Here is a 26712-nt window from a genome sequence, read left to right on the forward strand (position 1 = left end):
ACAAGCATTCTTGGGCCTCCTCAACTTCTACCATGTGTTTCTGCCTAACAAGGCCGCATTGGCAGAGCCACTTCACAGGCTCTTAGATAAAAAAGCTTCATGGAAATGGACCAGCATTCACGAGAAAAGTTTCCAAGACCTAAAGGCACTTTTGTCAGTTAAATCTACTGTCACTCATTTTAGGGAGTCTAAACCAATCTGTTTAGCATCTGATGCATCCCCTTATGGGGTGGGAGCAGTCTTGAGTCATTTAGAGAAGAATGGAACACAAGTTCCTACTGCATTTTATTCAAGGACACTGTCCTCTGCTGAGCGTAACTACGCTCAAATTGACAAAGAGGCCTTAGCCATTGTAGCAGGAATTTAAAAATTCCATGACTATTTATATGGCAGGAACTTCACGGTCTTCACAGACCACAAACCACTACTGGGACTCTTTACAACAGACAACAAACACCCCACATACTTTCCCCAAGAATGTTGAGATGGTCTATTTTTCTATCAGCCTACACGTTTAACTTGTCGATCAGAAGGTTGGCAGTTTGGTGGGTCGAATCCCGAGTGCCGTGTAACAGAGTGAGCACCTGTTACTTGTCCCAGCTTCTGCCAATCTAGCAGCTCGAAAGCACGTAAAAATGCAAGTAGAAAAATAGGGACCACTACAGTGGGAAAGTAATAGCGTTCCATGCGCCTTTGGTGTCTAGTCATGCCAGCCACATGACCATGGAGACGTCCTAGGACAAGCACTGGCTCTTCGGCTTTGAAACAGAGATGAGCACCAGCCCCTAGAGTTGGAAACAACTAGTACACATGTGCAGGGGAACCTTTACCTTTACACATTTAAACTGATTCACAAACCCGGCAAAGAAATTGTCAGAAGAGTAAATCAAACAAAACTTTATCAGAGGGCGATGAACCGTGGTTCATTTGATGCATGATAAACAACAGGTAAAAGAAAGAAAACCTGAAGCATATATTCTACTATTAACCTTTTAATTACAAAGAAACTTGTAAAAACACAGAAAGACTCATGGCTACATGTCTATCTCACCAGAGAGCACAAAGGAAAGGAAAGAGAAAATAACTTTTGTTTTGGACATGCGCACACAGTAATAAATATAAAACCAAACAAAATACATGGCTGAACATGTGACACACCATGGTTACAATGATAAGATAACAATTCAACTTGCAAAGAAACAGACTGCAAGGAGCTTACTGACAAACTCCAGTTCACAGGTGGGAGGAAACGCACACTCCCTGGTCTAGAATTCACATAGACTTTGCTGGGCCCTTTCAGGGACAGCTCTTCCTCATAGTGGTAGACAGCCAGTCTAAATGGCTTGAAGTAATCCCGGTTGCAAACATGACTACTGCTAGGACCATCCAGGTGCTGAGAAAACTCTTTGCCACACATGGGTTGCCAGATGTCTTAGTATCAGACAATGGGGCCCAATTCACTGCTGCTGAATTTCAGGCTTTCCTGAGAGCAAATCTCATCAGACATGCAACGTTTGCCCCATTTCACCCGACCAGTAATGGTCAAGCTGAACGTATGGTAAGGACCACAAAGGAGTCACTAAAACACATAGTAACTGGGGACTGGCATCACAGATTGGCAGATTTTTTAGTTTGCCAGCATTCCACGCCCTGCACTGCTACTGGGAAAAGCCCAGCAGAACTACGTTGGGGGAGACACCTGATCATGAAACTGGACAGGTTGCATCCAGATAGAGTGGCAGCAGAAGCCTCTCGACCAAACCCCCAAGGGGGCTGCAAGTGGGTGATGGGGTGTGGGCTAGAAACTATGGGCATGGGAATCTGTGGGTTCCTGGAAAAATCACTAAATCATCTGGTCCCCTCTCTTACGAAGTGGGGCTAGAGGGAGGGCGAGCTGTCAGACGCCACATTGACCAACTTAGAAAGCAGTTTCCAGAATGGCCACTAAGCGAGGAATGCATCATAAGTCCCTCCCAAGGTCCCCAAACTGGCAACCAAGTCAGCCCATGCATAGACGCTGAAGACTCTCACAGCACAAGCAATGAGGAGTTGGCCATAGAGGAGGGGAGTCCGGAAGTGCAACATGGATCCCCTGATGGAGCAAGCCAACCTGACTTTCACAACCGCTGTGCCAACTCTGCTGAACAGTCTGACTCTGGGGTGGGCCAACCTGGAAAGGCCAGACAGAGAGCACCAAATCTTTCTGGCTCAAGTGCATCAAATGACACTGGTCTGCCCAGCCCGGTGGGTAAGCTGGTAGACCAGAAAGTGACTGAACCCCTGAGGCGTTCCACAAGGGGACGCAATCCTCCTGCTTATTTAGCAGATTATATAGTAAAATAAAGGAACTATAATGTTGTATGTACTTGTGATAATTGTTGACTATGAAACTGTACTAAAACAATGATGGAGCTATAATGTCGTTAACTGTCTTATTGTATAGTTAATGGAAACCTATTCATACTATTGTTAAATCTTGTAATTTGTTATTTTCACGCTTATTGTTGCTATGATGTTTGTTCATTCTAAGAGGGGAGGGGTGTTATGTTTTGGGCTTAATTGTAACACCCCGTGGTAAGCTGGAGCTAGCTAACAGCTCCCAGAAACTCAGACACCCCGTCTCCAGTGCTGCTATTGGCTGCCACCTAGGGGCCAGGCTATAAATTGCTGTAGGCTGCAGCTCAGTTCCTCAGTTCAGATCCTGCAAGCAAATAAACATGACCATTGCTGAACTCATTCACCTTGTCTTCATTCCTGCGCAACGAACTCACTACACAACACAGACATTTCTAAAATTTTGTTTTCACTTTGTCATTATAGGTTACTGAATGTAGATTAATGAGAAAAAATTAATTTCAACAACTGTAGAATCAGGCTGCAGCATAAAAAATTGACAAAAGTGAAGGGAGGTCTGAATACTTTCTGAATGCACTGTATATACCACTCCACAGTGCTTTACAGCACTCTCTGAGCAGTTTACAAATATTAACATATTGTCTCCAACAATCTGGGTCCTCATTTTACTATCCTTGGAGGGATGGAAGGCTGAGTCAACCTTGAGCCGGTCAGGATCGAACTGCGGGCAGTCGGCAGAGTTAGTCTGCAATACTGCATTTTAACCACTGCTCCATTATAATAAAATATTAATCTTTCTAACACTATATTAAGATTTGGTTTTTAGCAGCCACAGACGAAAGCTAAAAAGTCATTGGTGAGCAGAGATGTAGAAGCAGAGGAAAACTCCACCCTGTCTTTTTGCCACTCCCACTCCTGCTTGAAAAGAAGCACAAGTTTGCTGCTGTCACATCTCATCTTCCCCTTTCTCAGGCTTAATGGAAATTGGGATCTGCTATTTTGCAGGGAGGTGATGGTGGTGATGGTGCAGACCCCTGGATAAAAGGCTTAAAGGCACATGCGCAAATATAATGACTAATGACAGCCTGAGCAGTGACCTAAAAATGTAAGGAACTTTTAACAAATGTTGAAAAGAGGAAATTCCTGGTAATGACAAAAATGTCTTCTCTGAGGCAAATTATCCCTGGAGTATACTTTGTAGATAATCAGGGCAGGTTAGCAAGCTGACAGAAGTAAATAGAGGTGGAAGATGGTGCCCACTATATTGTTACTGCCTTAGCAGGAGACAAAGCTAACATTTCTTTCTCTGCATCCTTCTTACCTTTTAATATTGGAAAGATCAACAGGTGGTCTCTTTGTAGATTGAAGATGTCATCTGGAATTTACAAACATGTTGCTTACAGATATAATTGTTTGGACAATTACAATGAAATATGCTCATCTTTTATTGAAAATACTATGTAATTCTCTCTCTCTCTCTCTCTCTCTCTCTCTCTCTCTCTCTCTCTCTGTTGTGTGTGTGTGTGTGTGTGTGTGTGAAAGCCAGCTGGTTGACTTGAGCCAGTCCCTTTCTCTCAGTCCCAGTCACATCATAAGGTTGCTGTTGTGAAGAAAATAGGAGGAGGAAGAAGTATTAGATATGTTCACCACCTTGAGTTATAATAATAAAAAAATAAGGGCAGGAAATACATACATACATAAACATACAAGTCTATCAAGGAGTACAAGCAAGTACAAGCAGCTTCTTTGAGAATGATTACAAATGTTTATGAATGAAAGATGCTCTCCATCTTTCGCCTCACAACTGTGCATTTGTTTTTAATGAATAATACTCTATTGCAAATGACTTGGCGTTCACTGCAGCCTTGTCTCTTATAATCGTTCAGATCTGTTCTCTTTGTTGAATGGCGTATTAACCTAAAAGAAAAGCACACCCTCCTTCCTTAGCAGCTCTCTCATCTCTGGGAGGAAGTAAACAGAGACCCACCCTATCTTCCACCATCTCACTTCTTCCTTTATCCGTTCCTTTCTCTGGGACAGGAAAGCCACCTTGAGAGAGATTTATATTGAAAAACAAAAACGAAAAGAGGAATAGTATTATTCAATAAGAAAGCATTTGTACCATTTTTTTAACCCCAGGAGATTCTCATTTCCCTGAGCTGGGGTTGGTAAACCAACCTAATTTTCCCAGCATATCAAAATAAAATACTTTTAAGAGTACATTAGTTTTCCAAGAAACACCACCACTGGAGGCCACCATGGAGGGCCACCTTCCTCAAATGTGGTGCTCTCCAAATATATAGACTTAAATTCCCAGATTTTCTGAGAATTTGCAGTTTGGGGAAGACTGATCTAGGACCTCAAGACGTACAGGTATATACTATATTAAAATGTTGGGTTTGTCTACTTTTGGAGTCCTTAGCCCCTAAATTTGTCCTTTTGCCTTTGGATTGCTTTTCACCTAAGACTTTGCTCTGAAGAAAAAAATAATGGTTTATGTGGCTCATAAAAGCAAAGCAACCTCTTTTATTCCTTGCAATATTCCAATATAATTATAACTTCTCTTTGTTTTTTATTAAGATATTTATCTAGTCTCACCCCTTGGAATTCAGGATAAATATACAGTTCTTAATTCCACAACCATTTAAAGTATGATTCTTGCTTTCTTACTGCCCAAGAGGAGTTGTGTTGATTTGATTTTTTTGCCAAAGTATTTTGTTTTGCCTAAGGCACTCTTCGTTATGGTGAGGGGAAAACCAGTTGCTGCCCCACATTAGGCAGCAAAAATCTTAGAGATGGTCCTGATTTGTAGATTTTTCATATCCTACCAGAAGAAACTATGGCCATGTTAAGCCCCCCTAAATCAATAATTGTTTGGTGACCCTGGAAAATGATCCTCCTTTCCGAAGTCCAGTTAACTTGTCTCTTGCTTTTTTTAACAGATTCTCAATGCTATGACAATGGCTCCACAAAGACAGAGCTTGGTCTAAAATGGCTAAGGCTCATCTTTGTTATGCTTAAAGAAAATAACATTTTCAAAATATACCTATACCTATTCGTTTTTAGAAACGCACTGCCAAAAATGCTGTTTTCTACTATAGGGCTGTATAATCCAAAATAGGATACAGTACAGCTGTTATAATCATTTCAGGTTTTTCACAGGTTTCTAGAGAGTTTTTTCTTGAGTGGAAGAAATTCTTCTTTGGTCCATTCTTACAATACTAGGAAGAGAGAGAGAGAGAGAGAGAGAGAGAGAGAGAGAGAGAGAGAGAGAGAGAGAGAGAGAGAGAGAGAGAGAGAGAGAGAGAGAGAGAGGGAGGGAGGGAGAGGGAGAGGGAGAGAATATAATGTGATTGGAATTAGATACTTTTTCTTCTCAATCTTGGAACTTGATTAAAAAACTATTGGTAATATTGACAACTTCAATTTCTTAGTTTTTCCATGTTTCGGTATGATTCTCCCTTTCAAGGAGTCTACTCAAAAAAGTCAGTGCTGATTCCAGGAGTAGATGAATTGTGCAAATAGTTAAGCTAAAGTTTGCAATGTCCTAAAAAATGGCTAATTTAAACTCTGTGTTCAATGGCATGGAAAAATTACTCTGTTCCCACCCACCCACCCACCCAAAAAAAATCAACAGCAAGCAAGCATGCATGACACCACCATCCAGGAGGAAGACTTTTGCCTACGGACTGATTCCAATACCATTCAGAAGTCACTGCAATTTTCCAGGGAATAAAGCCAGCCTCCAGGCTGATCCATCAGACCAACAGAACAGGGAGTAGGTCTCATTCTCGGTTCCCATCCTATCACATGTGGGGAAAAAGCTGGTACTTCTATCTCTGATTCAACCAAGTTCACTCTTTCCATTTCCCCAAAGTCCTGCTCTTGAGACCATTCAGTCCTCAGAGTATGTAGGAAAGGAGAGGTGGGCCTTGTGTTGAATTCTCTTCTACAGCCCTGACACGACAATGCACTCCAAAGATATGACTCACTCACATTAATTTCATTGTTTAAAAGTCGAACAGTGAAATAATCAGATACATCAATAGCTTTAAGAGAAAATTGGGTTGTGGCCATTATTTGATATAACTGACATAACCTTGGTTAGACTGCCAAAATAAAATAAAGTAAAAGCTTTTCAGCTTGGGACCACTCCCACCCCACCTTTGCTTCCTAAAAATTGATGGTTGTTTCTTTCACTAGGGAGATGTTTTAAGACAGCCGCAGCCATAAACTCTGCTGTTAAAATAACTGAGGACACTCTCACGAAATGGACCAACTAACCATGGCCAACTCATCATTGCCAACTGGCATGGGACAACTCGCCAGACAATTCAACAAATACAAAAGTTAAATTCAATGGAATTGTAGCCAATAATAATAATAAAAAAGTCAATCCAAAAATACAAGAGTTACAATAATTTTGTTGAAAACGTGGTCACCAATAATAAAAGTAATTAAATGAAATTATTAATACAGCTTTGAGTTGTCCTGTGAGGAATTATCCCATGGGGAATTGTCCTGCAGTGAATTGGCCTTGGTGAGTTCTCCTAGACCACACTCTCAAGTACAGCTTAACTCCTAATGATTACAATCCTGCCTGTTTCTTGACAGCAGTTCAAAAGGCATTTTCTACTGCTTCCTTCTGGAATGCATTTGTCCTAGAAGTTCATCACCCATCAAGTACAAGTCAACTTTAAATTTTTCTATGCTTCTGAGATGAGCCAGTGGGCTGTATATTGCCACCTGCTAAGGCATATTCCTGTAACGGATTCTTAATGTAGCTATCATTCTAACAAGGCTGGAATATGTAATAAAATGTGCCAATATTGTTGCCGATTGATCAAGAGGAAATGTTTAATTTTGGAGTCAGTATGCCCTCTTTGGTGGTCATGCTGAATTAAAAACTGAAGAAAGAGGCTCTGAGGTTAAATTTTTGGCAAAAAAAAAATCTGTTCATATTCCCCAAGAACAGAAATGATCCCTGGGTCAAAGAACGTAGCCATCTGCTTTCGTATGATCTTTTTTTTTTTTGACATGGCAGGGATGAAAGAAGGACCTATCCAATGTCAAGAAATCTATGTGAGTCCTGTACAATGAGTCTATCGTGCAGGGGAAGATATTCCTATCTCAGCTATGCCCAGTTCCTACAGATAAGAAGCCCCATCATTTTTACAGTATTAAAGCAGGACTGCCAAGCAGAAAAGGAATCTGGAAAATGTGAGGCTTGCAAGCAGCAGACCTGATAGAAAACTGCAATAAAAAGAGAGATCCGTGCTTGATGGCTCTGATAAATGACTGCAGTGACCCAGTTTTTGATAGAACACCTCCTGAGTGAGCTCAGAGGGATTGTGAGTCAGGGAACATCAGCAAAGAGATGATGTTATAAACAGGACCTTTTCCACTTGGAATAGCCCCTGCATAATCAATCGAGTCCCGGCTCCCTAATACATTCCCAGGGTGCTCATGATTCTGCTGCTGTGATTTTTAGAAGTGGGCTGTCCTTTCCAATTTGTTTAAAATATCATAAGATTGCTCTTGGTTTTTATTGTGCCATGAGGACCCAGATTGTTGGGGGCAATTAAGCTGACTTTGTAATAATGCCGCTTGGGGGGGGGGGTGAAAGCCCTAATAAGCAGGCATATACATAGAATGAAGGCTACTGCTAAGCTTGTAAGCCGCCCTGAGTCTTCGGAGAAGGGCGGGATATAAATGGAATAAAAATAAAAATAAATAAATAAATAAATATTAAGGAAGGAAACGGAAACTGCTTGATCGAGCACTTCTAGCTTCCAGAACAATTCTGCCCTCCAGAAGGCAAAGGAAATCCCAAATGAGAGACTCCTGTCGGAAAGCTGCTCCTTACTGTTACTTGGGGATTGAAGTCTCTGAGGCTTTCACATCAGGGCCAACTGGATGGACTCATTTTCCGGCCAGCTCCCACCTGTTACCAAGGTCGCAGCACCAGGGAATGACTTGTTATCACTTTCTCCTCTCGGAGTTCTCACAACACCTTCACACCAGCAATTAGCTCCTGGTGGACTGGGGCATTGGGTGGGGTTTGAACAAGGGGGGATTAGCTTAATGATTTGCACGGGAACTTCAGACTCCGCCTGGCTTCTCTGCAATCACTTTCTCTCAGTAAAAGACCCTTCTGAAATAACGCTCATTTCAAGAGTCCTGCTTTCCTAAGAAGATAGCTGAGGCAGGACCTTACACTCTGGGCAGGTCCTGCAGGGCATAAGGAAGATGATCTTGACAGAGATATCCAAGAGCTCCTGTCTTGGCAAAAGGGGTGGAAGCATTTTTTTTTGAGTCCAGAATGGCCAGATAACAATCAGAAGTGGCTCAGTCACCTCCCTAATTCAGTACAAATAGTCTTCGATTTACAAGTTTGTTTAGTGACTGTCGTTTAAAATTACAACGGCACTGAAAAAAGTGACTGGTGACCTTTTTTCACACTTGCGACCTTTGGGGCATGTGATTGTGTGAGGAAAATTCAGATGCTTGGCAACTGACTCATACTTACGACTGTTGCTGTGTCCCAAGGTCATGTGATCACCTTTTGTAAACTTTTAACAAGCAAAATCAATCACTTAATAGCTGGATTACTAACTTATCAACTGCAGTGACTCACTTAACAACTGTGGCAAGAAAGGTCATAAAAATGGGGCAAAACTCACTTAACACATGTCTCAATAACAGAAACTTTGGCTCAATTGTGGCCGTAAGTCGAGGACTGCCTATATAAGGTGGAGGAGGAGGTCAGACTTGCAACATTCTGTTTTTATAGCCAATTTCCATACAGTTAGCTTCCCTGTGGAGTTGATTTCCTAGCCTTGGTCTATCTAGTGCAGTGGTGGCGAACCTATGGCACGCCTGCTGGGGGGGGGCACTCAGAGCCCTCTCTGTGGACACGCATGCCGTCACCCCAGCCCTGCTTACCCCCACGGCCCCCTCCTCACCAGCAGCCCCCTGGAGCAGAGTCGCCCCTGGGCGCAGCCCACGCGGAGTAGTGTGGCCACCATGGTGCTGCTGGGCTGCTGGGGCGATCTGCTGCGACAGGCCGTGGAGGCAGTGGGTGGCCCTGTGGGTGGGTGGGGCGGGGCGGGTGGTGGAGCAGGGCAGGGGCACAGTGGGACAGGGGATGGGGCGCGGACGGTTTTTGGGCACTCGGTCTCTAAAAGGTTCGCCATCAGAGATCTACTGGGACTGGCAAGTCAGATGCTTTGCATGGATACAAGGAGACATTCATAGGCAAGGATTGAAAAACCGGCTGGGTGACTTTGGGATAGTCACTCACTCTCTTTCAGCCCAACTCATCTTATAGGGTTTTCTTTCTGGGGAAGCTACGAGGAGGAAAGAGTATTAGGTACGTTTGCCAACTTGAGTTATTTATAAAGTAGAGAAGGTGGGATAAAAATCAAATAAATAAATGGTTTGTTAATTCATTCATAAACACCATACTCCAGTTGCAATCCATGCATTGCAATAAGGCAATCATTCCCAAATGTGTTCCCTAGGCACTGGAATCCAACATATCTGGAGAAACGTAATCTGGGGTCTGGGAGAGGTGTTTTTCTTTTAACAAGGTTTGTTGAACAATTCAGGTTTGCTGATAAACTTGTTTGGCTATTCTTGTTTTCTTTCATTTTAAAATTGTTCTTCCTTAGATCCTCTGTAAAATAGAGGGAACGCTCAAAAATAAACCAAGAAAAAGGGAGAAACTACGAACCAACCAGGTACCCCTCCCCCCATTCACTTGCAGTATCACACTTTGTCAGTGATAACCAAACCAGAGTACAGCTGAGAAAAATGCCCGACTATGCCAATAGGAAGAGGCATCTTCTTGGGGGCTAGGCCATGCCTAGAGCAGTGGTCCCCAACCTTTCCAGCTCCGAGGACCGGGAGCGGTGGTGGCAGTGGAAGGGGGCAGGAGATGGTTTCACACACTCGCCTGTCACTTGCATGGCTCAGTTCTCAAAACAGGCCAAGGACCAATACCGGGACCCGCGGCCTAGAGGCTTCTCACTTGAGAATCACTTTCTTTCACAATATTGCAGTTTTAATAATGATGATAATAATAACGCTTTAACACCAGCAAACATCTGCCTATCCCAGTTCTTGGGAAGGACTCTACAGGTGGATAAAAGTGCCAAATCCAGTCCTAACAAGAGCAACAAACATGATCAGGGGACTGGAGGCTAAAACATATAAAGAACGGTTGCTGGAATTGGGTATGTCTAGTTTAATGAAGAGAAGGGTGAGGGGGGACATGATAGCAGTGTTCCAATATCTCAGAGGTTGCCACAAGGAAGAGGGAGTCAAGCTATCCTCCAAAGCACCTGAAGGCAGGACAAGAAGCAACGGATGGAAACTAATCAAAGAGAAAAGCAACCTAGAACTAAGGAGAAATTTCCTGACCGAACAATTAAGCAGTGGAACAGCCTGCCTCCAGAAGTTGTGAATGCTCCAACACTGGAAGTTTTAAAGAAGAGATTGGACAACCATTTGTCTGAAATGGTATAAGGTTTCCTGCCTGAGCAGGAGGTTGGACTAGAAGACCTCCAAAGTCCCTTCCAACTCTGTTATTCTATTCTATTCTATCTGGCTGACTGTGCAACCAACCATAATAATTTATAAATTTATATGCCACACGACTCCCAGCAGATCTCTGCTTGGTTTCTGTTTAAAATGCTAAGGACTACATGCAGCAACATTAGGAAGCCATTTCTGAAATTATGCCTCTGGACTTCACTGAAAGTGACCTTATATTTATACACTAGTAGGGATCTGAAAGATTCAGGAGAGAAAACCAGTTGGTTCTGTTTTCAGCCGTACATTTGCATTGGGCAGGTGAGTGCATAATTCACGATGCTTCAGGCATATAAAACCATGATTTGGAATATGCAAGCGGCTTGCAAGTTATACCTCTGAGCATGTCTAGTAATATAAAAATGTCACTCCGCAACCTCGTGCAGATTTGTGTGTAAGAGAGAGAAAGTAATTCCTCGTGTGGGTATACACATTTTATTTTTGCCACCTGCCATTGGGTGATATGCAGCTTTGTTTTCCCATTACAACCAAGACCGTTTAAATATAGGTCCAGTGCCTGTGTGTGCTATGGCATCACAGGGATGAGGAAGTAGAGGGAGGGGGCATCGCTGACAGGGAAGCAGTTGGAAAAGTTCAGGTCTCCATAAATAGCCTTTGGCCTGGAGCTAACTTTGTGCTATTGTCAGGACCCACCCCAAACCACGTCTTAGGAAGACAAAATTCTTGGAGTCAAATCTATTCCAAAAAGAATCTTTACTATGACATGCTTGCTTGTAGGAATACGAGACAGGACTTAATATTATTCCACGAACTAAACCCTTACAAAGTTCCCGGTTTAACCCCCCTTAGCCCCATTTGGTCAGTCCCCCATCCTTTATCTCATATCATCCCTCTCATGGGAAAAAGGAACTTAGGACCTTTCATGTTTATTGCTCTCTTCCGTGACACAAGCCAGATGCTAGCCCCCCCTTTTGTTTCCCCAGTTCAAAAGGCTTCTCCTTTCCTTTGAAATGCCTAATACCGGTTCAATACACATCCATTCTCTTCTCTTCGGGAGATGGCAGAATCCATGGAATAATGTTTGAAACATTCCATTTATGAATATGATATAAATGGATTCTGACAGCTACCAAGGCAAAAGGCACAACACTAGAGCTCTGTCACCTCTTTGCATTTGAATAAGGCTGCATTTTAAGCACCTTGTGGTTCTCTGAGATTCAAGCAGACCAAGTATTGAGGGAAAGAATACTTCAAGTACTTCAGCACTCTGTAGCTTTCACCAGACAAAAGTAAAACCAACATCTCAGTAGGCAACGGTGCTGTTCTGCACTGTCTACTCCAGGGATCTTCAAACTTGGCCCTTTTATGACTTGTGGACCTCAACTCCCAGAATTCCTCAGCCAGACACACTGGCTGAGGAATTCTGGGAGTTGAAGTCCACAAAGTCATAAAAGGGCCAAGTTTGAAGACTCCTGGTCTATTCAGATGACTCCAGCTCCTGCTCCAGCTTGTCCCAGCAAACCTGCCATTCTTTGCTGTGAGTTGTTGCCCTTTACGTCTCAGACACACTCCAGCTTTAATGTGGCAAACCTGGCCAGAGCCAGAATCCTCCTGCTTAGAGGAGGCTGCAGTAGACCCCACAACTATTCTCCAGAGTGAAAATTACCCTTTCTTGTTGTCAGGGTGAAGGTGCTAGCCTAGAAACCAGAAGAAGATGAGTTCTAGGCTTTTCCTTAGGCACGAAAATCACTGAATGACTTTGGGCTAGTTATTCTCTCTCATCCTGACCCACCCTCAAGGGATTGTGGTTGTGGGGAAAATAGGAGGAAGCGTTAGATATATTCACTTCTTTGAGTTATATACAAAAAGGTGGAATAAAAGAATAATAATGAAATAATAAAGTAATATAAGGAAGCAAAGGTAGCACCAATTATAATAGGCTCCTTGGGTGCCATCCGAAAACATCTGGAGCACCACTAGAACACAATCAGCACTGACAAAATCACCATCCGTCAATTGGAAGAGGCAGCGTTACTCAGGACAGCTTACATCTTGCAACAATACCTGTAACACAATCAAACATCAATATTTGCCTATCTCAGGTCCTTGGGAAGGACTCGTTAGATGCATAAAAATGCCAGAATCCAGTTTAAACATCTGGCTGACTGAATCAGAAATGTTTGGAGCTGACCTTTCCCAAATTATTATCTTTCAGGTGTACTGGGACTGTATCTCAATGAATTTCCCCAAAGAGCAATTTCTCTTATACGGGCTGCTCGAGCAGACATTCTTGGGAGTATCCCGAAGAATGAACAGAGAGAGTTAACAAGGATATGACAAAATTGCCAACCTTTTCTGCCAAGCAGAAAATTCCTGCTCCCCAGTGGTGTGATCCTGCAGACTGGGTATGGATAGACCGCCTGCAGCCCATGGCTGGTTTCCCAAAACTCTCTGCACACAGCCAGTTCAACTGTTGGACTGAATGCTGGGCGTGAGGATGAAAAGAGAGAGAAAGGCAGAAGAGGCGGAAAGCAGGGTGAATGGAGAAAAAAAACAAAGGAGGGATCTTTGTGTCACATTCCTCACCCTTCAAACCCAACCACAGACATGGATATTCCAAGTGCAGCAAGGTCTTGCATAAGGATGTTTAATATCCTGGGGCAGGGCCCACTCCAAAATAAATCCTGTTGTTTCTTTACTCCCCTTGTTCTCCACTAGGAAAGATCTACTTAATACACTAGGCATGCCCATGCAGCCTTTGCTGTGAAGCAGGGCTGTGTGTGTGCTGCCAAAACTCTGACGTACACTGAGCATCTCATGTTTTACAGCTTCCAATAATCACATGCTGTTCTCCAGGGAACATTTCCTGTAAGATCCCTTCATCTCCAACCTCCCCATTTAAAGATAAACAACAAAATGCCAGCAGAAGAAAAATCAATGTGCATAATTACTTCTGCAACTTAATAACCCAGTCCAAAACTGTAGAATTTGCAAAAAGTAACAAATATTTCCAGCTTTTACAAAGAAGACCTGTGACCTTTAAAAAAAAATCAAATCAATAAGAAGCCAAGAGCTGGTTGGTCTCTTTTCACTTCCAAATGGAAGAGAGACTTTTCATGGGCATTGGCGTTTGCATTCAGGGAGACATTTGCCAGATTTTATACCGACAAGGGTAGAGCAAAGGAAATGCCAGCTAAATTGGGTACCCACTACGCAAGTCCAGCCCAGTTCACAGTCAGAATGGGTTGCTGTTGCATCAATTAAAATGGCATTCCCACGGCAAGCAGTGGTTTTAATGGAAGCTGTTAAGGTGCTTGGTTTCTCTGCATTCAGCTTCTTGTCTGAACAAGAGTTCCAAGTTGGAGGGATTTGCAGAATGTTTTAAGCAGGGTTTGTGCAGAAGGCCATTCAGCTTGGTCACTTCTACAGGTAGTCCTTGACCTACAACTGGTTGCTTAGAGACCATCCAAAGTTATGATGGGGCCAGAAGATGGGAATATATTTATGACCTGCTTTTGAAGTTCTAGCATCCATTCCCCCCCCCCCTCCCGGACATGGGATCGCATTTTGGGCATTTGGCTACCACTTATATTTATGGCCGTCTGCAGCACCCCATAGTTACAAGACCGTGATTTATGACATTTTTTGTCAGAAACCAGCATTTACGTCTGGTTTCCAGCAAAAGCTGTGCCTATAGTGGACAATGTGTTTGCATAACTACTACTGCGTTCACTTTACAGATGCCACGTTTGCTTAATAACTGCCGCAAATAAGGCCATAAAATTGGGCTCACTCACATGGCGAACCGCTGTACAACCATCACAACTTATGACTGGAATTGTGGGCTTAACTGTAGTCATAACTCGAGGACAACCTGCAGCAGGGAACTAACTAACTTTCTCTTACAAGCTGCACTTCTGGGACAACTCAGTAATGGCCAAGCTGTCTTTCAGTGCAGCTTGGTTGTTGCTGATGTTGATTTTTACATGGAAAAAAAATATTATATCTAGATCAGTTCCTGGCATAGAATCTTTCCTAACATTTCACCACTCGGTTCCATTTTTCTGAGTCAGCAGGTCAAAAAGTAACATTTCTATATAGGTTTGACAAATTCTTCCAGAATAGCAATATTATATCAACATGAACAAGCAGGCAAGGAAAAGTTGCAAAAATGTACAGGAAAGTGCCACAGCTATAATGGACCCGACTTTTGATTTCTGAAACATGTGAGATATAGTAAAAACTCTTCTTCCGGAGAAATTGCCTTTTCAAAGCAAGCAATGAATGACCTTGAGTAAAACTGTCTCTCCTCAGATAGACCAGAGACAAGACAATGAGTTTCTTTAATGCTGTGGCATATTCTTTTTTGAGAAGGTAATTATCCAAAAAGGGCTCTTTTTTGTTAACACTGTGGTGGCAGGAAGTCCTGAACTTTACTATTGCAATTATCTATGACTAGGACAAGACATATAGAAAAGTACTGACAAAACGCAACCATTTTCCTATTACCCAGTATATGGGCTTGCTGCACACTGAAAGCAGGACACAAAACCAAAAACTTAGTAGAATAGATTTATTCATAATAACTCTTTCCAAATCCCACAAAGGTTCTTTGACATGCTAGGCTACCATCCCCTTTACTTTAGTTGTTGGGTAATGCTATTTATAGAGTGCAGGAGTTCCTTGAAGTAGCCGTCTTCGTCCCCTTCCTTTCGCTCTTCCTCGGCCAGCTCTTCATATTCCTGGCGCAAGAGGCTGAGGATCTGGTTGAGAGTGGGATCCCCAGCGTAAGTGTCCTTACAGAAGGTGAGCAGGACATGCACCGTCTTGAGGACCTTCTCCCGGCTGTCGTGCTCCGGCATCCTCAGGAGGTTCGAAATGATTGTGCACCAGCCTTGCTCCACAAGGGCTGGCATCAAGTTCACTTGACTGTACTGCTGAGTTTTCTCAGGAGCTTCATCCTCGTTGCCACTGTCCTTGAGCAACTGCTGCAACAAAGAGTCCTCAAATGATTATTTAAGCTGAGACAGATGTTTTACCATTAAATATACTTACTGGCGTGAAGTCTGAAATAAATTCTATCGGCCTCTGCGGTCAGTACTGTGGGAAGTCAGCCCCACCCCACCCCCCAAGAGAAAGAAACATTTTTGGAAATATTTAAAAGGCAGAATATATTTCCCAAAAGGATTTTAAAAGCAGAGACCAACCTCGCCCCCAAGTCTCTCTGTCCCAAACAGAAACCAAGTCTGCAGAATTGCAGATGTGATAATCTTGTCAGAAAGACTGGAGTCAGGAAACTGGGATTAGGAAGAAAGATCCCTAGAATCAACACCAAAAATCTAAGAGTCATCAGCCACTGCCCCAGGAAAGCAGGATATGACCTTTGGGACATAATAGGATTAACCTGCTACCATCAGAATACCAGAAAGGCACACTCTGACTCAGGTCAAAGTTCATTCTACAGGAACTACTCCAAACAAAAGGCTCAAGAAGATATAAAAACCCACTCCCTACATGTGCTCGCTCTCTTTTCTTCCAGAGCCATATTTCCATCTGGCTCTTCTCTTCAATAAACTGCAACCTTCTTCCTAAAGCAGTCGCCATGTTGTTTATTCCCGGCTTGGACTGGACCATGATGAAGACTTTTCCTTCAACGGTACCAAGATCTTTCTATTTCTGTGGGTTTCAAAATGGGAGGAATGCTTGCTGAGGCCTGCCAGAAGGCACATTTAGATGTTGATGACATGTTTCATGATTAGATTCCGATTCAGTCTTTCACTCAAGGCCTGTAGGCAGTGAACAGAGCACTCCCCCTCCTTCCACTATCCTCTCCCCCAAACAACAACAACCCTATGCAACTGGCTCTAAGTCACCCACTTGGCTTCCATGGGCAGAAGCTCTCCACTCCTAATCCAACATCTCAAATACAGGTAGTCCTCAACTTACAGCAGTACATTTAGTGAGTTTGAAATTACAATGGCACACTTATGATCGCTGTGGCATCACCATGGTTAGATGATCAAAATTCAGATACTTGGCAACTGGTTCACATTTATGATGGTTGCAGCGTCCCCAGGATCATGTGATCATCTTTTGCGACCGTCTGACAAGCAAAGTCAATGGGTGAGCCAGATTCACTTAACAAATGTGGTAAGTGACTTTAACAACTTCAGTGGTTCGTTTAACAAAAGTAGCAGGAAAGGTCGTGAAATGGGGCAAAACTCATTTAACAAATGTCTTGCTTAACAATAGACATTTGGGGCTTAATTGTGGTTGCAAGTCAAGGACTATCTGTACTTCACCATCGCAGGTCTCTTTTTGCAGCAAAATGATTGGCAAAATGATTACTGGAAGGGCTCTTCCATTCATACAAAGGTTGCTCTGGGAGACTCAGCTGATAATACTGTACCAACTTATGAAAATGCAACTTGCCACCCTAATGTACATGGACAACGAAAGCAAACTGGGGAAGAAACTGACAAAAGACACACAAGATTGTGGGGGAGGGGGGGGGAAATGGGAAGCAGGAAATCAGCCAGATTTATTGAATAACAGCAAAAGCATAAAAAGGGAAGCAGGAGTCCCTCTCTGTACGCACACACGCACATACATGTATCTGTGTATATATAATTAAAAGCTGCTGTGTCAAATTTCAGAAGCTGTACGAAGTAGGAGTGCCCGAAGCCGTTCACTGCCAATAATCAGCAATAATAAAAGATGAAAAGTGATTATATCTATCTAAAGACAAGCTGATGAGAGGTGCTTTATAGTTCAGCATCCAATCCTATCCATAGAGATGTTGGGAATAAGGTCCCTCTGCGGGAAGTTGGGATCACCTCCCCTGATGTCTTTTTCTAAAGATTCAGAAAACTGTTGAGATACGAGGGTCTCAGTTCTCACTGAGCTGATCAGCAAGAGCCACTGATGCGAGACGGGTGGCCAGATAAATTATTTAAATAACTAAAAAAGGAAGGTGACTATTTCTCTAGCCAAACAAATTTCTCCAGTTATAGTTCCAACTAGCAAAAAGGAAAGAACATTTCCTGGTATATTTTCTCTGCTGGATCTTCTCCACATTTCTATCATTTACAGCAGTGTTTCTCAACCGTGGCAACTTCCAAGACATGGGGAATTCAACCCAGCTTGCTGGCTGGGGAATTCAGGGAGTTGCGAGTCCACACATCTTAAAGTTGTTAAGGTTGAGAAAGCCTGATTTACAGCTTATGCTCCCTGCTGATTGCATGTTTTTTGGAATGACATTCCGTACTAGTCCAAGCCAAAAGAATTGGACCAAAGACTTGAATGACCTACCTACATTACTGCAAGAGGCACACATGTCCACTTAGGAGCATTTAACAGGCACCTTTTTAAAAAAAATAATAAAGTAACTGTTTTGGACTATAAATTCTATAGTCACTAACATACTCCGGGCTATGGTAGAACAGGACATCTGACTGTACAGTTTACCTTCACCTGTTCCCATATTATTATTTATTATTTTATTAAATTTATATGCCGCTCTTCTCCCTAAGGACTCAGGGCGGTGCACAACAATAAAAATTAAAAACATAAAATAGAAAATTTAAAAAAGAATTATAGTGCAGGTTCGCATCCCACCAGGCTCAAGGTTGACTCAGCCTTCCATCCTTCCGAGGTAGGTAAAATGAGGACCCAGATTGTTGGGGGCAATAAGCTGACTTTGTAAAAATGCCGCTTGGGGCCCCCCGAAAGCCCTAATAAGCAGGCATATACCGGTACATAGAATGAAGGCTATTGCTAAGCACATTGTGCTTTAGATTGTAAGCCGCCCTGAGTCTTCGGAGAAGGGTGGGATATAAATGGGATTAAAAAATAAATAAATAAATACAATAATTATGTGACAATTTAAAAACCAGTAAAAAGCTAATTAAAACCGTAGTCAGTCCAGGCCCGCTTGTTGGAACAACCACGTCTTCAGGTCACGGCGGAAAGACCCAAGGTCAGGGGTCATCCGCAGCTCCGGGGGCAATTCATTCCAGAGGGTCGGCATGCCCACAGGGAATGCTCTCACCCTGGGGGTCGCCAGCCGGCATTGCCTGGCCGACGGCACCTTGAGGAGGCTGACTCTGTGGGAGCGAACCGGGCGATGGGAGGTTGACAATGGCAGCAAGTGGTCTCGCAAGTACCCCGGGCCTAAGCCATGTAGGGCTTTAAATGGAACATATTTTTCTAAGGATTTAAAATTAATTGGAGCCTGCTTACAGTCTAGTATTTTAGGGTTTTTTTATTCCGCAGCATCCATGAGGATGGGGAAGCAGCACTAAGTATTGGGATGAAGGAAGAATCGTTCATTTATCCTACGGGGAACCCTATTCACCATCACTTTTTCCACTGTAGAGCCATCCTCCGCTAGATCGGAACCAATGTCATAGTAGTAGTAAGGGGGGGAGGGGAGGGTGTTGCTCCCTCCTTCTGCTCCCTAGAAATAATCTGGGTGCAGCCAAGATACTTGATTCTGTCTGCAAAACTCCCACATGGGCCCTGCAAGCCAGCCATCTGGCTACACAGATGAAGTAAAAGGTTGCTCACAGCATACGGCAGCCAGATACACAACACAATGGGGGCGGGCATTCTCTAAATAATAACAATAATTTTAAAAAAATACATGCCTTTGCTTCACTTGGCTGCCTCCTGGGTAAATTGCTATATATGCACTTCATTAATTAGATCCTAATCACAAGCATCTCTTTCCTACTATATTATAATTAAGGAAGACTGTTTCTCGGGCTTAAGCGAGAAGGAAAGTCAAATCATCCTGCATTGTATGCTGGGAGCTTGCCCTGCTCATCTCTCTCCTTAAGTCCCAGCAGAGAAGCTTGATTGCGATACGTTCCTTGATGGTAATTTGCCTTTAGTGGCACACATGTTCATGCTGGGCAAGAAGGAACAGCCGGTAGAGAAGGAACTTGGGCCCAAACTAAAGGATAAACCAAAGAATAAGGCTATACCCTGCACAGGCTGACAGCTGTTCTGACAAGGTTCAAGGCACAGTTGAAAGACATTCATTCAGGTGCTCTGCCAAACTTGTCAACTCCCCTCTTTCCAACTCGCTGTACCAATAATGGGGCACTGCGGTCCAACAACCTCTGAAGGATACGCAGGTTCTGTCTTCCTTGAATATCGATAAGCTTGGCTGAGGTTTACTGAAGTTGGAATACAAAAGCCACAGACAGGCCAAAGGTACCCCACTGCTATAAGCAAAAAATATGTGATTCAGCTTACAAGTCAACAAGGTGCTTTTTTCCCCAAAAGGCAACTGGACTTTGTTGGGGGGAGGGAGGGTTTCCCCTTTGAAAACCTTTCACTTCCTCATCCAAGAAGCTTTCTTCAGCTTCTTGGATGAGAAGTGAAATATTTTCAAATGAAAAAAACCCAAGAAAGTCCAGTTGCCCTTTACGAAAAAGCTCCCTTGGGACAACCATGACCTGGACAATGGAAACTCTCCACAGACACTTACAAGTCAACTCTTTTATCTGAAGGAGCCACACCCAATCTCACCTGCCCAACTTAATAAGAGAAGATCAACTCTTCTGTGTCCAATGAAGTCATCATTTATTCCCTTAGGTTGAGTGATCTCCCAGATTTTCAGAAGGTAATTGCTATCAATGCCCTAAAATCCCACACATCTGAAGGGTATCCAGGCTGAGGATACGATGCATTTTGTGAACATCATTTAGTGAAAGTCAGCTTGATGTAATGATGAAGGTGCTGGCCACAAGCTAGGAGTCTGTGTGCTCCAAGGGTCTCTTAGACGTGAAAGCCGCTACGCGACTTTGGGCCATTCAATCTCTTCTCATGCCAGTCCACCTCACAGGATTGTTGTTGTGGGAAAACAGGAGGCAGGAGTATTAGGTGTATTTGCTGTCCTGAGTTATGCAGTACAGTATATTAAGGTTTTGGTAATGGTTTTTAAGTTCAAGGTTTTGGTAATGGTTTTTAAGTCCTTACATGGCATGGGTCCGGAATACCTCGGGAACCACCTGCTGCTGGCGTCAACTCCCCTCCGCCCCGTGCGTTCCCACAGAGAGGGCCTCCTCAGGGTGCCTCCGGTCAGAGAATGTAGGCTGGCAGCCCCCAGGGGGAGGGCCTTCTCTGTGGGCGCCCCGGCTTTATGGAACCAACTGCCGGTGGAGCTCCGGATGGCACCGGATCTCCGCTCCTTCTGGCGCGGGTTAAAGACCCATTTATTCGAACAAGCTGGCCTGGCCTGATGGGGGAACGTCTGGGGTTTTATGGGTTTTTATATTAACTGTTTTAATTGGGCAATTTATTTAATCTTTTTTTAACTTTTGTATCTCTATTTATATGCCCTGTTCACCGCCCTGAGTCCTTCAGGAGAAGGGCGGTATAAAAATCCAATAAATACAAATACAATACAAATTAAAAGGGTGGGATAAAAATCTAATGATATGCGACCATCAACATATCATGCTGATGTTATAAACATACAGAATAATGTGTTCGTTATTTATAATGAATGTATAATTTGGTCTAATGCAGTATGCTAAATATTATTGTCTTTTATAAAGATTAAGAACAAGCATCGGGATGGGAAGAGAAAGGGAGAGGGAGAGATTTGCCCATAGTCACGCAGCTGGTTCTATGCGTAAGATGGGGACCAGAACTCACAGCTTCTAGCCTGGTGCCTAATCCCTTCCCCAAACTGGCTCTCCAAGGACCAAATGATTAACTTTCTAGGATAGATGTCAAGAAACCTAAGCAACTATTAGCTGGTGCAACAGGGTAGCTGAAATATAATAATACGGACGGACTTCTCTAGACAGCAATTTTTTCTTTAGGTCAGCTTTTTCTACAATCCTATCTATGATAGGGAGCTAATGATCTTGACTGATTCTCCAGAATTCCTGAAAGAATGAAAACTATCGAATAATCTCAGCCATTCCGTAAATAGCAGCCTTCGGTGGTGCGTATCTGTCCATACACAGGAAGCCCATACCAGGCCATTTAAAACACAGAGGGAAGGGAAGGAGGAGACTTCAAGTGTACATTAAAAAGGGGCAGGGGGGAAGGGGGGGAACCGTGCGGCAATCCCAAACCTTAAGGTAAAGAGGACTAAGCATGGTAAGTAGCTGCAGAATGCCCAGTTGGTGTTGGGGGAAATGGGCCCAGAAGGGAAGGACAAAACGCCCTGCTTGGAAGGAATGGTTGGCTGGATTGATGAACAAGAACACTCCCCCCCCTTTGGAAGGAAGGAGGTATTGCAGTCATGGCAACTCTAGCCATTCCTATCTGCCAGTATGAAAAATATTAAACATTATGCACTCCACTCGATCACTGACTCCTCGGCTAAAAGTTTAATTTATTACAATGTGAATCTACCTGACCTTTTTATTGCTTTCTGATGTTGCAGCAGGATGGGTAACTAGGTAGATCATGGGCAATGAAGTTTAGGAGTGGCTGCCGAAAAGCTGGCAATTAATTATCTACGCTTTACAATTTACCTGCCCTCCTAGCCAAAGGGCAAAGCAACAATGGGGGAGGAAGAAGAGGGATAAAGACCCTGGTAATGTCCTATCACCTAGCATTCCTAGCAAGGTTGGTAGGCTTGCCCTCTCACCAGGAATTGGACAAGTAGACAGCTTCCTAAGTACTTTCCTGCCATCTAACATCCAAATGAAATCTACCTGAGAATTACTAAAATATAACCAGATGGGTCACACAAGAGTGCCACCTTTGGACAGCCCAATTACAGGTAATCCCAACACTAAGATCAAAGTCAATGGAAAAGATTTCATGGCAATGCAAGAAATGCAAGAATTTGTTGAGTTCAAAAGCACTGAAGAGTGTATTACTGCTACCTCTAGTAAAGAATTTAATCAACAGTCAAAGCTAAATTGGCGCAAAATAAGGGTCAACCGGAAGGGGGTGTGTGTTGTTGGACTTAGATCTCTTGTGGCAATGCAATGATTCCAAACTGATGACATATTTAACCCCGCCTTCCAGCTCAGCTTGCTCCCCCCTCCTTCAGACTGGTAGACTTGTGCTAATTCTATAACAGGCAAAGTATAATGGCTCCTCTTACCTTTTCTATTACTAAGTCGTAGAGAAGGGTCACAGTGCGGATGTACAGTATCTCCATTCCTTTCTCTGTGCAAAGATTCCTGAGTACTTGAAGGCCTCCAAGTTTGAGAAATTGTTGCTGGGCATATGGAAAGTGCCTCAGCATTGATGACAAAGCAAAAAGAGCCTAGGAACAAAAAACAAACAAACCCGCATCCATCATCAGGAATTTTTCATTTTCTGGGTCTCATTATGCATGCCCTTTCTGTACTTTCAGTTCTCATGCCTTGACACAACACCAATATTTACTTATTTTACAAATACGCCACCACACTCCAGAGGGGAAATATGTAAGGAAGATTATTTTTATATGATTACCAGTGGTTATGGCTTCATTGTGACATGAGGACAGGACGCGCTATTTCAAAGGACTGGACAATTATGCTTTATGATGCCTGAACAGAAATGTAATGAATTCACAGCAGAACAGAAGGGGTATGGCTGGGATCCAATTTTGTGAGCAGAACTCTTGTTTGCAAGACACTATTCCTAAAGAAATATGAGGAATGTAATTTTAACCAATCCTTTTTCCTCATCTGTGATCCCTGAAAAGTTGCTCCTGAAGATTCCCCTATGATGTATGTCATGAAACTGACAAAAATAAGGCATATCAGCTCTGCCTCCTTCAAAGAAAATATCTATTGGTAGGCAGCCCCTCAAGTGAAGGTTATCTAGATGCTGCTAAAACAATCTACTAGTTGATTATCATGACTTTATTTCTTTAGACTTATCAAACCTGTTATATACACCATGTGTAAACCCCATCCACGAATAAACACAGCTAATGAGGGACTTTGGGTGCTTATTTCATTATGTACAGCCCATTACTATACAGATACAATTTATTCCTCATAGCTATTAGAGCTATCAGATTAATGAGATTATGCCCATAAATTTCCACATAATTGCTTATTTCTACCTCTTTAACCTTTGAAGTTATTGTGATTCATTTCTATACTGCTTTATTTTATACTACATGATTATAGTCTTATAGTTACAATATTAATATGAAATATAGTTTACCTGCAGATTTTAGTAATGTAAGTAGCTTTACAATTCATGTTACTTGTTTCTGTTTTTATCTTTAGTTATTGTTCTATAGGTTTACTTACGTTACATAAATCTCAACTATAGTTACTTTTGGCTTCATAATCTTAACTCTATAATCTTAATAATGCAGGTATCACAATTGTAGAGACTGTGCTAGTGACTTCTGGTAAGATGGGTGGCCATATAAATTTGATAAATAGTGATTTAAATTTTACTCCTTTCTTATAACGTAACAGAATAGCTGCAATTCTTGCATGTTATGTTTTGCTGATCAGTGACTGAAATAAAATACTACCACCAACACCCTACCCAAGGCTTTTAATTTGGGCTTTAAGATAAATGTATACAATTCTTGGGGTCAGAATTACTGTATTTCGCTTTCATTATTCACTGATTTCAATTTATTTTCCTCCAGACTGGGAAGCCAGCAGGATAATATCTACACAGAGATCCTGGTTTGCAAGACACCAGGGGAAAGGCAACAGATTGCATCCATGGGGAATTTGCCACAGAAATATTGAAAACACAAGTACTGTATGAAAAGAAATCAACTCTCAGAGTGATCCAAACTCCCAAGCGGAGATAAGCCCTTTCAAGGTTTTATTCCCATCACAGAATTGACTCAAGCACAAACATCTGGGGATGAAAACAGTAGTAGTATGCGCAGCCCTTTTGCTTGAGTTTAATAATCCTCATTAATTAGATAGTAGCATTAATTATTGCTACGGCTTCAACATTTCTCTCTAAGGCACACTAAACAGAATGGCATTAAGATTATAAGGTGCTGTCCGCAGTGAAAATCACACGGATTTGGATACATTTCTGGCACACTAATCACAGTCATTGATGGCCCAAAAAGTTGAGGGTTGCAGATGTCAGGGTTACTGGCTTGTTATTTTTATGGATTGTAATTTTATGATTGGACCATAAGAAAGGCCGAGTGCCAATGAACAGAGGCCTTTGAACTATGGTGCTGGAGAAGACTCCTGCGAGTCCCTTAGACTGCAAGGGGATCAAACCGGTCAGGCCTAGAGATGAACCCTGACTGCTCTTTAGAAGGCCAGATCCTGAAGGTAAAACTCAAATACTTTGGCCACCTAATGAGAAGGAAGGACTCACTGGAGAAGAGCCTAATGCTGGGAAAGATTGAGGGCAAGAGAAGAAGGGGACGACAGAGAATGAGGTGGCTGGATGGAGTCACTGAAGCAGTAGGTGTGAGCTTAAATGGACTCCAGAACATGGTAGAGGACAGGAAGGCCTTGAGGAACGTTGTCCATGGGGTTGCGATGGGTCAGACACGACTTTGCAACAAACAACAAATTTTATGATAAGCCAAAGTGTGATTTGTCTGATTTTTCTCAGCCCTTGGGTAGACCAGTCAAGAAACAAGCCTGACAAGGATTCCAGGAATGCTTTTTATTGTAGTAATGTAGAATAACAGAATCTTGAAAGCCTATACAAGTTCCTCTCTGTCCCATTTTATACTAAAAACAAAACAAGGGGAGATCATTTTGAGTTTCTTTCTCTTGCAGACAGATGATGGACTGTGCAACCTCTTCCCTAAGACCCCTCTTAACAACTCACTCTTTCCCTTAACAGCTCTCTCATTCCTTCCCTATGGTCACCTCTAATTCCTTCACACCCTTTGGTAGTGCGAACTTCACCATTATGGTTTGTGAACAATGGTTTAAGGGTTAGCATTATGTTTGAACCCAGCCAACTTTGGCTTATTCAACACAACTGCCTGGGTTTGATTTCACCGCTCACGAGAACCCAACCTCTCTCTTAGTACATCTTCCCTGCGTGCACTTTTCTTCTCAGGACCTCAGTTTCTCCAGACTATTCCTTCTTGTAATTTAGGTGATGCTTTGGCTTTTATAACAAAGGCATGCTGTAATGTCACAAGACCTCCAGCACCACCAGCTCATGAAAAATATGTCTTCGTAGAATATAGAATTGGAAGGGACCTTGGAGGTCTTCTAGTCCAACCCCTTGCTCAAGTAGGAGACTCTATACCACTTCAGACAAATGATTGTCCAGTCTCTTTTTGAAAGCCTCCAGTGATGGAGCAGCCACAACTTCTGAAGCCCAGCGGTTCCATTGGTTGATTGCTCTCGCTGTTAGGAAATTCCTCCTTAGTTCTAGGCTGATTCTCTCCTTGGTTAGTTGATCCTCTCCTTGGTTAGTTTCCATCCATTGGTTTCTTGTCTTGCCCTTTGGTGCTTTGTAAAATAGTTTGACCCACCCTCATCTTTATAGGAGCCCCTCAAATATTGGAATACTGCAATTTTCACAGTGCCTGAATAGGGATGGGCAGGTATCTTTAGTCAAAAGGACCTGAACGTGCCAACCCCACAGGACTGAATTCGCCAGGCAGATGTTATGGGAGGGTGATGAGGAATAATTATGAATGTGGCTGTCTTTAATTATCTGTGAAATTATTATACACATGCACACACACACAAACGTAATTGACCAAAAGCACCAAGTGACCTTCCCTCTTTCTATCCTTCATTTCATTCATGTGCAGGAGTCGCATTTATGAAAAAAGCAACAAGAAACTGGAGGAATGTTTGTGGCTAGCAGGCAGAGGAGCTAGAGGTATATAAATAGCAGCACTTGAATTCAGGT

The 26712-nt window shown here is 42.8% G+C and overlaps 1 protein-coding gene across 5 annotated transcripts in view; it reads right to left on the minus strand.

The window, feature by feature from the left end:
* Positions 1–15470: 15470 nt before the first annotated feature.
* The window catches only part of SIL1 (SIL1 nucleotide exchange factor), a 40872-nt gene continuing 29630 nt past the window's right edge, over positions 15471–26712 (minus strand). For 4 of the 5 annotated variants that reach the window (XM_083349141.1, XM_083349143.1, XM_083349144.1 and 1 more), the window contains 2 exons: positions 22994–23158; positions 15471–15899 (listed from right to left, as the gene is read on the minus strand). In XM_083349141.1, the coding sequence (XP_083205267.1) occupies positions 15549–15899; positions 22994–23158 (516 nt within the window). In that variant the 3' untranslated portion in view covers positions 15471–15548. The remainder of the gene's footprint in view (positions 15900–22993; positions 23159–26712) is intronic. The other variant, XM_083349145.1, reaches the window with a different exon arrangement.

Source organism: Vipera ursinii, assembly GCF_947247035.1.
Source record: "Vipera ursinii genome assembly, chromosome: 1".
Lineage (NCBI taxonomy): Eukaryota > Metazoa > Chordata > Lepidosauria > Squamata > Viperidae > Vipera > Vipera ursinii.